The following is a 12476-nucleotide window of genomic DNA, read 5'->3' as shown; positions in this document are numbered from 1 at the left end:
AAAGCACCTTAGTGTATAATATAGGAATTAACCTTGTCTTCTCAAGAATTAGGATAAAAAAAAAAAAAAAAAATGACTATTAAATGTTAAAAGCACCTTAGTATATAAAGGCCCCTGATCCCTGTCAAATTATTAAAACATGGAAAAGAAACTGAAATAAACCTGAGATTAAGAAAATATCACAATACAGTACGATTAAAAAATGCTTATTAGGTCATGCAGTGCAATTTAAAATATATAAAATTACGGGCCAGTTTCACTAACAGCTTGCGCCAACGCGAACAGTTTTTTGGCATTAAAATAGTACTGTCAGGATGTACTCAAGACACACAGTGAAGAATTAGCGCTGAAAAGGCGTGGACAGTTATATATGTGCCTGACCTTATTTGAATATGCATTTGTAGGAGTTTCCCTTTCAGATGCAAAATTTATGGGGAGAGTGTATTAAAATAAATCACGCAATGCAATTTACTAACATTTGCGCTCATCAAATTACTGGTATTTGCGCCATTATTTAATGCCCAAAAAAGCATGTCTTAAACTATTTTGTGCTTGAAATGGCTGCAATTGTTGTTGCTAGGAGGAAGCACCGCAGAGAATAGAGAGCGCATGGTAGAAGGGAGAGGATTTGTTTCCAAACGTATTAATTTATTTGGAATGCCAGAAGAACATGCAATTCCAGGTCTATCAAAACTTCTTGCGACCCTTAATTTTTGGCCTCCGGTTCTTTTCAACATACTGGGCTTCTATTTATTCTTTATTTGTGACTACGCTAATTTGCGCTGCGCTTGGTATATTGTGTTGGTCGATATGTAAATGAGATGTTGTGTCTGTGTTCTTTAATTTGCGCATTGTAAGTAAATCACCCGCAGAAATTTCCATGCCAATCGGTGCCGCTCAGGAATTGCACTCTTGTGATAATTTGCCCCGTTTAGTAAAACTGGCCCCAAGACTGCACAGCAATTTAGATTTAAAAGATAACTCGATATGAATTAAAAAAATGTTTTCTATTTTATTGTAATTTTCACATTTTCATATTAGCTATTAAAACTGATTAAATGTATTCATTCATTACATTTAGCAGACGCTTTTAGCCAAATAGCTTAATGGAATAGTTCAGCCAAAAATGAAAATTTGCTGTTAATTTACTCACCCTCAGACCATCCAAGATGTAGGTGACTTTAACTCTTCAGTAGAACATTAAAGAAGTAGTGAACTACTTTTTGGTAGTTGAACCAGTTCACCAAACTGGACCGAATCATCTGAAACAGTTGGCAAGTTGAGCAGCACAAGTTGCTCAATCAAAACTCACTTCCAACTAAAGGTAAGTAAATTTGCAGCAAATTCTCGTTTTTCGGAGAACTATCCCTTTTGCACACTCCGTACAGGGTCAATCCATTATTAGGTTGAAATAAAATTAACCTATGAGGCCAAATTCACAGATGCACAACATGTAATGCCTCTGCCATAATGTTGCACACAGTAGAAACTTCGGAAACTTGCCTTAAGGGAACAAAGGTTCTTAGCTTTCAAATATAGCGGCCATTCACATACTAGAGTCATTTAGCATCAATGATAAAATAGTATTTGGATAAAAATTATCTTCAGGACAGAAATATTATGACAACCAGCATGCTTTGGAAATGATGGGAAATAGACCTCAATCCATATGTCTATCCCTTCTTTAGGTAACATACAAAATAGAACATGTGAATGTCAGAGGTTAGGTCAACAGGGTGAGAAAGAAGCTTGTACTTTCCATTGTGGTTTTCCTCCCAAAGGTAGGTCATGCCGTTGTCTGTGGCAGGAGAGCTGCAATGATCCAGGGACACATGAAGCCAAGGGTCTTTGATGACCTTTTCTGATTTTACATCAACCTGCCCAACAACTTTCAACACAACATGACGCTGATCATTTTCAAGTGCCACACTCTCCACTTTGCCAAAGAACACTAGAAACACACACACACACACACACAAAAGAAGAGATCATTTAGTCTGCTTCCAGAAAATGCTATTTCAGTTTGCACCACAATAAATGTTCAAGAACATCACCTGTTTTATTGCACATTTCAGGGATCAGGTCTGTTAGTGGTTTAAGTCTGTATTCTGCAGGAGAGCTGTTAGGCTTTGGTGTTGGTTTGAGATGTTCAGCACAGCAGCTCCACAGGGATGTGTTGTAGTAGTAATGCCCACAGCAACGGTGGTTTGGTTTGGTGTCATACATTATGGAATTGGTTGAGGAGGAACAGCAAGTTTGATTGTTATTATATTGCAGCAATAGGTTTCCACAGCACTCTGCTTTTCCACGTATATGGGTTAGGTTGTAGAGGTGACGTGAGCAGCATCTCAAGAACTGGTTGTGGTGGTCATAGACTTTTGAACCACAACAGAAATTGCCATTCTTCTTGTTGTGGCTAAATAGAAAATAAATGGGAAAGCAAATCATTCAACAACCAACAAAGAAACTGCACTGGGCAGCTTTTTCAGGATGTTAGTGGTTTTAAAATGTCTTGAGGGTTTATCGGGTGGCCTGGATGACTGAGAGACCCCAACTCTAAAGTTGTACCAACTGAATAAATCTTCTGTGAGAAATGCTGCGGCAGTATGCACGTTCCTATGGTCTCTCAGAGTTCGGTAAAGTTGGCAAGATATTCACAGATTCGACTTTTCCGGATCAATAACTCATGAGCAAAACATGTTTACTTCACAAATGACGCCTCTTTTATTTCGTAGTGATGTAGAAAACAAGCTACAAGCGTGTTTTCCTCAAAACAAGCTTTCCTCTGCTCTGTACAAAATGCATTGATCTCAAAGCGCTGGTGTCTGAGAGACAAGTCCGAAGCGACCATCTGCAAAGTGCGAAACACGAAAAAGTTTACTAATGAAATACTCAACTTCACAGTAACACACTGTAGTGTCACCAAATTCAAATTCAAGTTCACACATCACTGCTCTCCTGCTGGTTTTACTACAACACTAATTTAGAAAACAATTGCTTTTGGATAATTTTATTATTATTATTTAATATTCAAAGTTCACTGCTATAGGACATAAGTTAATCATTTTAATGTAACACACTGTACATTCACCAAGTTCACACATCACTGTTCTCCTGCCGATTATACTACAACACTAATTTTGAAAATAATTGCTTTTGCTCATTTTTATGTTTTATTTTATATTCAATAACGTCAAATAACTCTACTGTAACACACTGTATTTTCACCAAATCCAGTTCACACATCACTGCTCTCCTGCTGTTTATACTACAACACTTATTTTGAAAATAATTGTTTTGGCATATTTTTTTGCTCGTGAGATATTGATCCGGAAAAGACGAATCTGTGAATATCTTGCCAACATTACCGAACTGTGTCTCAGCATGTGACACTTGATTTTCCAGTTACAGACAAAGCCACATTTGTCAAGACAGCGTGGGTAGAGACTTCATGAAATCATGTCTTGCCTAAAGCTACTAGATTTTTAAAGATTCACAGAGGTACTGCTATTTGTTCCCTGACCCGAGACTGAGACATATTTGAGCTGGAACATGCATAGAAAGACCAGTGAGTAACTTTTTAGTTTTACCCCTAAATAAATGATATATACTTTTGACAAATATGGTCTACATAAGGCACGTTACCCCCTCATGGTGGTTGTGTTAAGATCAAGGGACAAGGATTGGTTGGTTAGAATGACCCACATATCCCATACTGGGAACTAAATAATCTGGATCTACAGAATCAAAAGTCCCTCAAAAGTAGCTCTACATTATGAAAAAAAAAAATTTAGAATTGTAGATGGCTCATAAGCTGTAAAAATAAATGTACACACCTTGTTGTTTTGTTTTTCACTGCATGTCTTTAGTACATCCAGACAGCAGATTTTTGATGGCAAAAGAGGGTTTGCACTAGCGCAGACTGTTAGTAAATCTGACACTAAGTTTGCTTTTAAATCATATGAAATCTTTGTAATCAGTGGGCATACCTGTGTCCGTTACAGCAGATATGTGTGTGAGGATTGAAGGTTTGTCCTCCACAGCAGTGCTCGCCAAGACGAGGACGGGTCGACATTTGGCAAGTAGTGTTTGCTGGAGTATATATAACACCTCCAACACACTCTGACTGCTCAGGCACATTGAGATGAAGGATTCCATTACAGCACAGCACATTGTCATCTGACAGAGAGTATGCATCTACGCCACAGCACTGAAAGACACAGATATACATAGTACTGTATAATAATGTATGCAGAGTTTTTGAATACTGTATACTGTCATTTCTCCAAATACTTTATAAGCACATTTTACAGAAAATCAGTGTTCAGATAAATCTCCAATTTCTTTGAATTTCTATTTTTGCAGAACTAAGCTTCAGGTCAAAAGGCAATACCTTGGTAAGTGCTGATGCCTTCTTATACAGATTCCCTGAGCAACAAATTTTTTCCTGGGGATTGAAGGGTCGTGATCCACACTTCAGTTCTAGAACAGAATGCGTAAGAGTTAGGGCTGCACGATATTTTGCATGCGATAGTCATGCGCATCTTGTCAGTAAAGACGGTTCTGTGATTAGCAGTAAATCTCCATCACCTGCTTTCAGATGGAGTGGTACAAAGAGCCGTAGTTCACTGACAAGCTACGCAATTCGCGCTCATAATCGCAGATGAATCGCATTCGATTTTGAACGTGATATTGCGTAGGTTGTCAGCGATCTATGGCTCTGTGTACCGCTCCATCTGAAAGCAGGTGATGGAGATTTACTGCTAATCACAGAACCGTCTTAACTGACGAGATGCGCATGACTATCGCATGCAATATATCATGCAGCCTTAGTAAGAGTGTGAGATTATTGCAACAATAATTATACAATCATCATAATTTCCAACAATGATGAGAGGTTAGGCAAATATGAACTGAACAGACTAGCAATAGATACTGAAATTGAAAATGAAAATCATTATCCGATCAAAGATGTTTGTAAAAAAAAAAAAATACACAATGAGGATGCTAAGTGCTTTACCTGAGTTTTTGGGGAGTGTGCTTGAGATTTCCAGTCACACATAAAAACAAACACAGAAAAATGTATATAAAATAGACCTGTAAAATTATTTTCTACAATAGTCAACATGCAATAGATACTGTTGACAAGGTTTAACATTCCTACACACAAACACATGTATGTATGCATGTAGTGGGGGAGAAAAAATTATTTGATCCCCTGATAATTTTGTACATTTGCCCACTGACAAAGAAATGATCAGTATATAATTTTAATGGTAGGTTTATTTGAACAGTGAGAGACAGAATAACAACAACAAATCCAGAAAAATGCATTTCAAGAAAGTTATAAATTGATTTGCATTTTAATGAGTGAAAGAAGTATTTGATCCCCTATCAATCAGCAAGATTTCTGGCTCCCAGGTGTCTTTTATGCAGGTAAGGAGCTGATATTAGGAGCACTCTCTTAAAGGGAGTGCTCCTACTCTCAGCTTGTTACCTGTATAAAAGACACCTGTCCACAGAAGCAAGCAATCAATCAGATTCCAAACACTCCACCATGGCCAAGACCAAAGAGCTGTCCAAGGATGTCAGGGACAAGATTGTAAACCTACACAAGGCTGGAATGAGCTACAAGACCATCGCCAAGCAGCTTGGTGAGGAGACAACAGTTGGTGCGAATAATCGCAAATGGAAGAAACACAAATTAACTGTCAATCTCCCTCGGTCTGGGGCTCCATGCAAGATCTCACCTCGTGGAGTTTCAATGATCATGAGAACGGTGAGGAATCACGGAACTACACGGGAGGATCTTGTCAATGATCTCAGGGAAGCTGGGACCATAGTCACCAAAGAAAACAACTGGTAACACACTACGCCGTGAAGGACTGAAATCCTGCAATGCCCACAAGGTCCCCCTGCTCAAGAAAGCACGTGCATTTTTCTGGATTTTTTTGTTGTTATTCTGTCTCTCACTGTTCAAATAAACCTACCATTAAAATTATAGACTGATCATTTCTTTGTCAGTGGGCAAACGAACAAAATCAGCAGGGGATCAAATATTTTTTTCTCCCCCACTGTATACAGTTAGGTCCATATATATTTGGACACAGGCACAACAAGCTGTTGACCAAAACATATTCAAGTTACAGTTATATAATGAATATGAGCTTAAAGTGCAAACTTGAGGCTTTAATTTGAGGGTATCCTCATCACAACTGGAGGAAAGGTTTAGGAATTACAGCTTTTTAAAATGTATCTCTCCCCCTTTTTCAAGGGACCATAAGTTACTGAACAGTTGACTCAAAAGCCATTTCATGGAAAGACGTGGTCTATTTTTCATTATTTCTACATCAATTAAGCAGGTAAAAGGTCTGGAGTTGATTCATGTGCCATTTGCATTTGGAAGCTGTTGCTGTGAACCCATATTATGCAGTCAAAAGAGCTCTCCATGCAGGTGAAACAGACAATTGTTAGGCTTCAAAAACAAAACTAATCCATCAGAGAGATAGCAGGAACATTAGGAGTGGCCAAATCAACAGTTTGGTACATTCTGAGAAAAAAAGAACGCACTCGGCAACATAAAAAGGCCTGGACGTCCACAGAGGACAACAGTGGTGGATGATCGGAGAATCCACTCCATGGTAAAGAAAAACCCTTTCACAACATCCAGCCAAGAGACGAACACTCCCCAGGAGGCAGACGACTCAAAGTCTACAATCAAGAAAAGACTTCACCAGAACAAATACAGAGGGTTCACCACACGGTGCAAACAAGGCCAGATTAGACTTTGCCAAAAAAACATCTTAAAAAAAAAGCCAGACCACTTCTGGAAAAGCATTCTTTGGACAGCTGAAATTGAGATCAACCTGTACCAGAATGATGGGAAGAAAAAAGTATGGGGAAGGCTTTGAACAGCTTAGGATTCAAAGCATACAACATCATCTGTGAAACATGGAGGAGCAGTGTTGTAATTCCTAAGCATTTTGTGTTATATTTTTGGTCAATCCCTTGAATTAAAGCTTAAAGTCTGCATTTAAATTTCATCTTGATCATATTTTATTTTTAATTCTGTTCTGGTGGCTAACAGAGCCTAAATGATAAAAAGTGTGTCAGTCTCCAAATATATAAGGACCTGACTATTTTTACATTTAGCAGACCCTTTTATCCAAAGCAATTTACAAATGAGTACAATAGCAATCAAACTCAACACAGCAATAATATTCAAGTGCTGTGACAAGTCTTGGTTAGCCTAATGCAGTACACGTAGCAAGGTTTGCAGTATATATATATATATATATATAGAGAGAGAGAGAGAGAGAGAGATGGAAAATGTATAGTCACTAAGAATGAAAAGTTGTGAATAAATACAGCTGTTACTTATGTTAATTAAGACTCTTGGAGTCCGTTTGACTCACCGAGTGGGAGGAGAGCATCTCTGGCATTCTTTTTTTTTATCTGTGAGAATAGGATTCAGATTATAACCTACAGACAGATCTATTAATGTGTGACTAAGACACATGAAAGAAAACAGTAGGTACATGATGTCTTTACTCCACTGTTTAGCCACTTACACCATATTTCTTTAATTATTTATCTAATAATCACTATAAGAGCTGTTTACACATACCTGTTGCTTCTGAACAGCAAGTTTCATTTTTAGGCTTTACTGCTAGTGTAGTGTTAATACAGCAGCAGTGGGTTGTCATGTCATACATTTCCTTGCCACAACAAGAATGTTTTTCCTTCCGTTGAAATATGTTGCTTTTACCACAACACAAATGAGTTGTGGTCAAGTACATGTCTGTAAATGAGTGCAGGAGAAAACTCATTATAAAAGAAGTCTTCCTCGATCTAATGGTATAAAGATCAATCAACCACAACAAAAAATTAAGCATGCAAAAATGTGTCAAATCTGAACAATGCGCCTGTCAAGGTGTTCAAGTTCAGTCAAATGAATCGGCTACCTTTGCCACAGCAGAGCGTGCGAGTGCTGCTTTGAGTCAGAATCCTGCCATTACAGCAAATCTCATTAAGTGGATTGTAAGCTACAGAACCACAGCAGTCAGCCACCAGCTGGCTTAATCCTAGAGTTATATTACCTGCAACACATTGAAATACAAACAACAAGTGTTAAATCTGTTTGTATATCCTAAACTCATTATGAATCACATTCCTCTACTTTTAGTGACTCCTACCATTACAGCAGGAACTTCCTGAGATAATGTAAGAAACATTCCCACAACGGTGCAGATGATGGCTGCCTTCCATCTGTCCATTGAAACCTACTTTGCTGCTGACATAAAGACAGATCACTCTTATTTTACTCTTTATATACATTTAAGTGATATATGATCAAATGCATATGTAATGATAATAATAATAACAATGTCTTATGAAACTGTGTTTAAGACTCAGAGTTAAGGCTCTGTGTAAAGTCACTCACTGGCTCCCTCTGTCATGATGGCAAATTCCTGAGAAAGAAAGACATGATTCATTATGAAATGTGGTGTCTAGTCTCATTTGGATAAGACAACTGTGAATGCTATAAATTAAAGTCAACATGAATAGGACATTGATTTAATGCAAGATCCTGATCTTGTTGCAAACAAATTTTTCAGTGCAAACTATTTGTAATCTCAAATCAAAATGCAATAACTTCTGCCTCTGAAATGACTTTCCTTTTTTGCTGATGCTATTATGATAAATGGGGTGTAAAGGGGCACCAGATTATAGTGTTTAACCTCTCCCCTCCCAACTGGCTCTGGTTTGTAACACCCATGTATCACAACTTCCAAGAACACACACAAAAAAATATCTCCCTATTATTTTAATAAGAATAAAACAGGTTGCATATCATGACATGTCAACTTCAAAGGTTCAGGATGAAAATGCTGGAAGAAAATATTTTGAAAAAAATGTCACCCTGTTTTCTTTTGCTTTTTTTCATCCATACAGTGGAAGTCAGTGGGGTCCAAAACAACATTGGACACCACTGACTTTCATTGAATGGACAAAATATATTATTTTGTTTCCCAGAGAAGTGAATCATACAGCTTTATAATGACTTGAAGGTGAGTAAACAATGAGAAGGCTGTCATTAAGTTGGCTTGAGAAAGCCAACTTACTGAAATCCTAATAAACTTCTTATTATTATTCTTCTGAGACTAAATTTACAACTCTATCTCCTCCTAGAGCTTTAACTCTACAGACTCCAAACTCAGCCCAGATCTTCAGACTGATCTCGCCGGGTGTGCTATATCTTTTCTAACTGATCAGACTTATGGTTTTCATAAAAATGAAGATTAAAAATCATAAAAATCCCATAGACTTACATTGACGGAATGTTCAGATGAGCCAAGACTATTTAAACTCCAACTGTCAAAATTCAAATCTAAACTCCCAGAATCCTTTGAGGCTCAATCAGACTTCCGTTCTATGTACTATTTCTAACCCATTCAAACTCATTCAGACTCCTCTAATATTTCTAATCTATCTATCATCTATCTATCTATCTATCTATCTATCTATCTATCTATCTATCTATCATCTGACTCTATCTATCTATCTATCTATCTGTCATCTGACTCTATCTATCTATCTATCTATCTATCATCTGACTCTATCTATCTATCTATTTATCTGTCATCTGACTATCTATCTATCATTTAACTTTAAGCTTTTCAAACTATGTTAATCTTCAAACTATTTCAGACTGAAAAGCATCAAACTAAAAACTTTTAAAACTTAAACTTTTTAAACTTCTTTAACTTTTTTTAAACTTTTCAAACTCTTTTAAACTTTCTGGTCCGGCTTTCTCAAGTCAACTTAAAGTTTGTCTCGACAAACTTTTTTATCTAGTTTTAAATGTATTTTAAATATGTATCAAACCATTTTGTGCAAAGTTAATTTGTATTCACTCCCCTACAACAATCAAAACAATGTGGTAACGAACGGTCAAATAAAAAACAAAGAACTGAACAGAAACAAGCAATCAAAATACCTGTTTTTCTGACAAAACAAGCAATCAAAATACCTGTTCTACGGAATTCATTACAAAACTCCCAAATTCAGTTAACGTTAGTCGTACTGCAGAACTCCCAAATCAGGTCAAGCTCTAAGCTAAGTTACCACAGTCTGTCCCTCGCCGCCGAGTCAAAGCGGTATCCAGTCTCGGTGGGTGTGTGACAGTGCTTTGTTCTAACATTTTCTTGATTAGCGGTTCTCTGAATTTATTAGTTTGTTAGAATTCGCATTTTTTAGTCTTTGGGCTTTGCGCTCCTCGTCACGTAACAGCCAGCAAAGAAAAACGCTGTGCACGTGCACGGCTCGTGACCGCACTCAAGCGCGAGCTCGCTGAAGCTGAAGTCTGAACGTCTCCGCCTCCATGCAGAAAAAAAGACTGTCCAGCTATTTTACAGTCAGTCTCCACTATAGTGGATTCTCATATTTTATTTAGATTAAGTAGACTCCCTTAAATATCAATTTAATATCCCCTCGTCGTATATAAATGACTTGGCTAAATAAATAAAATAAAAGCAGCTAATTGCATGCCAGTCTAAAGTATAATTATAATGCTTACCTTGTCCAGAGGATGTGGCAAAAATGTACAAGATTGTCACTACACCTGCAATAAAAATACAAAGTTATGATTTTAAATAAATAAATTAAACAAAAATCCAGCAAATACTAATGCAAAACTTTACATATGTGCTGTCATACATGCATATGGTGTGTAGATCTCCATTGTGTATCCCTGTTAAATACAACTTTAAGTGGGATGATCATTTATATACTCCAAAATCATATTGTTTGCTCCGCCTCTGCTGTAAGGAAGGACCACAGATTGTGATGCCCAAAAACACATGAAGGAAGTAACAAGTATGGACAATAGTGATTCAGTTTATATTTCATTTGGCACTACAGCATCAGTGCCTAGGGTTGATTAGTGAACTACACAGTTTTCTAAGATCCATTAGTGATATTAGACTAGAATGTTAATGTTAGACAGTGGTTCCCAGTCCTTTTCTTGAAGCTGTGGAGATCTTGTTTCAATTAAGAAGCATTTAAATCTGATTCAGCATCAGTAAAGAGTGACTAGATGTCGTTACTGGAAAAAGGCAGATTATGTTTTTATAAAATACTTTGTGGTTTACTGAAAGAAAATCTGTATTACGCAATAGAGGGCACAAATTGAGCACAGAGGTTTGTAAACTGTTCAGACAATGTAAATTAGATGATGTAATATGATAATCAATGATATACACACACACACACACACACACACATATATATATATATATATATATATATAATATATGCATGTATATGTGTGTGTGTGTGTGTGTGTGTGTGTGTATATATGTATGTATATATGCAGGTGCAGGATGTATGTAATTGCCCTTTGGCTGTAGCCTTTGGGGTGTATTCAAGCACATTTCTTGGCCCAGATAAAAGGGGACATGAGGCTACACCTTTATTGGCTTTTGTTATTGCTAGTTCTTTGATGTATTTTGTGTGTCTGTTGTCAATAAACTTTTGGTGTTTTAAAATAAAGTCATTACAGAGTCTTGCATCAGCAGCCTTTGTGGATATTATTATAAGGAAAACATGGTTTCTATGATGGTTTGTGCCAAACAGACACATTGGTGAAACTGTGTTGGTCTCTTAAAAAGATAGATTACTCTTTTTAATTTATTTATTGTATTTTATTTAATTTTTTTGGTCCACAGAGTGAAAGTAATTATTTGAGATTGGACAGGACATTGCAGATAATAGAAAATATAGAAAAATAGAAACTGCAATCACAAAAAACTCGTGGAAAATGTGGAACCAAAGAATGTTTTAGTTGCTTAGCTCTTTATGGAAAGGAAAAGGAAGGAAAGGAAAGGACATGACCATACTTGGAATTTGTGTTCTGCATTTATCCCAACCAGTTGTAGGTTCGGTGCCTTGCTCAAGGGTCTCAGTCGTGGTATTGAGGGTGGAAGAGAGCGCTGGTCCTTCACTCCCCCCAACTACAATCTCTGCCAGTACCGAGACTCGAACCCATGACCTTTGAGTGACAAGTCCGACTCTAAATAAATAAAAATAAATACTCAAATAAATACTACACAAGCTAAGATTTTCTACATGAGTTTGGCCAAAGACTATAGAATACCCAAGACATGTCACTCGTATAGTTTTGAATGGGGAAAAATGCTACGCTCAATCGCAGGAAGCCCCACCTTCTGAATGAAAGAGCCAATCGCTAATCAGTAAAGTCAGCGCGTCACTGCAGCTGCAGTTAGAAGTCCCGGTTGCTATAGAAACAGTCAGCGTTCTGAGACGTGCACTAGAGCCCTGCATTTCGACTTTTTTACGCCTCTAGGGCCGGTCTTCGGGCCAATTTCCAAGTCATAGTTCAGACGCGGGCCGGTGTTGTGCCGAAAAAAGCACCCTGCCAAATTATGCACCCCCTAGTATTGGAAGGTTTAGGA

The 12476-nt window shown here is 37.4% G+C and overlaps 1 protein-coding gene across 1 annotated transcript; it reads right to left on the bottom strand.

Moving 5' to 3' along the window:
• Positions 1-769: 769 nt before the first annotated feature.
• On the bottom strand, positions 770-10317 carry LOC306888486 (uncharacterized protein). The gene is made up of 11 exons (XM_079446824.1): positions 10129-10317; positions 8444-8471; positions 8196-8293; positions 7965-8099; positions 7628-7801; positions 7416-7455; positions 5021-5040; positions 4394-4482; positions 3990-4210; positions 2055-2416; positions 770-1951 (listed from the first exon to the last, which is right to left on the bottom strand). Exons 1-11 carry the CDS (start codon positions 10202-10204, stop codon positions 1674-1676), a joined length of 1521 nt encoding a protein of 506 aa, XP_079302950.1. The 5' UTR covers positions 10205-10317; the 3' UTR covers positions 770-1673.
• Positions 10318-12476: the final 2159 nt, after the last annotated feature.

The sequence above is a fragment of the Barbus barbus genome, assembly GCF_936440315.1.
Source record: "Barbus barbus genome assembly, chromosome: 22".
Lineage (NCBI taxonomy): Eukaryota > Metazoa > Chordata > Actinopteri > Cypriniformes > Cyprinidae > Barbus > Barbus barbus.
The sequence above is the reverse complement of the archived record's forward strand: the minus strand, read 5'-3'. Positions and strand labels throughout refer to the sequence as shown.

Bases quoted from the DNA above. Each gene is read 5' to 3' on its own strand.
- LOC306888486 (XM_079446824.1), bottom strand. From the start codon at position 10,204: ATGTTAGAACAAAGCACTGTCACACACCCACCGAGACTGGATACCGCT. The intron at 8,294-8,443 runs GTGAGTGACTTT...TCTTTATGTCAG, and splicing joins CATCATGACAGAGGGAGCCA to CAGCAAAGTAGGTTTCAATG. The intron at 7,456-7,627 runs GTATGTGTAAAC...CTATTCTCACAG, and splicing joins TTGCTGTTCAGAAGCAACAG to ATAAAAAAAAAGAATGCCAG.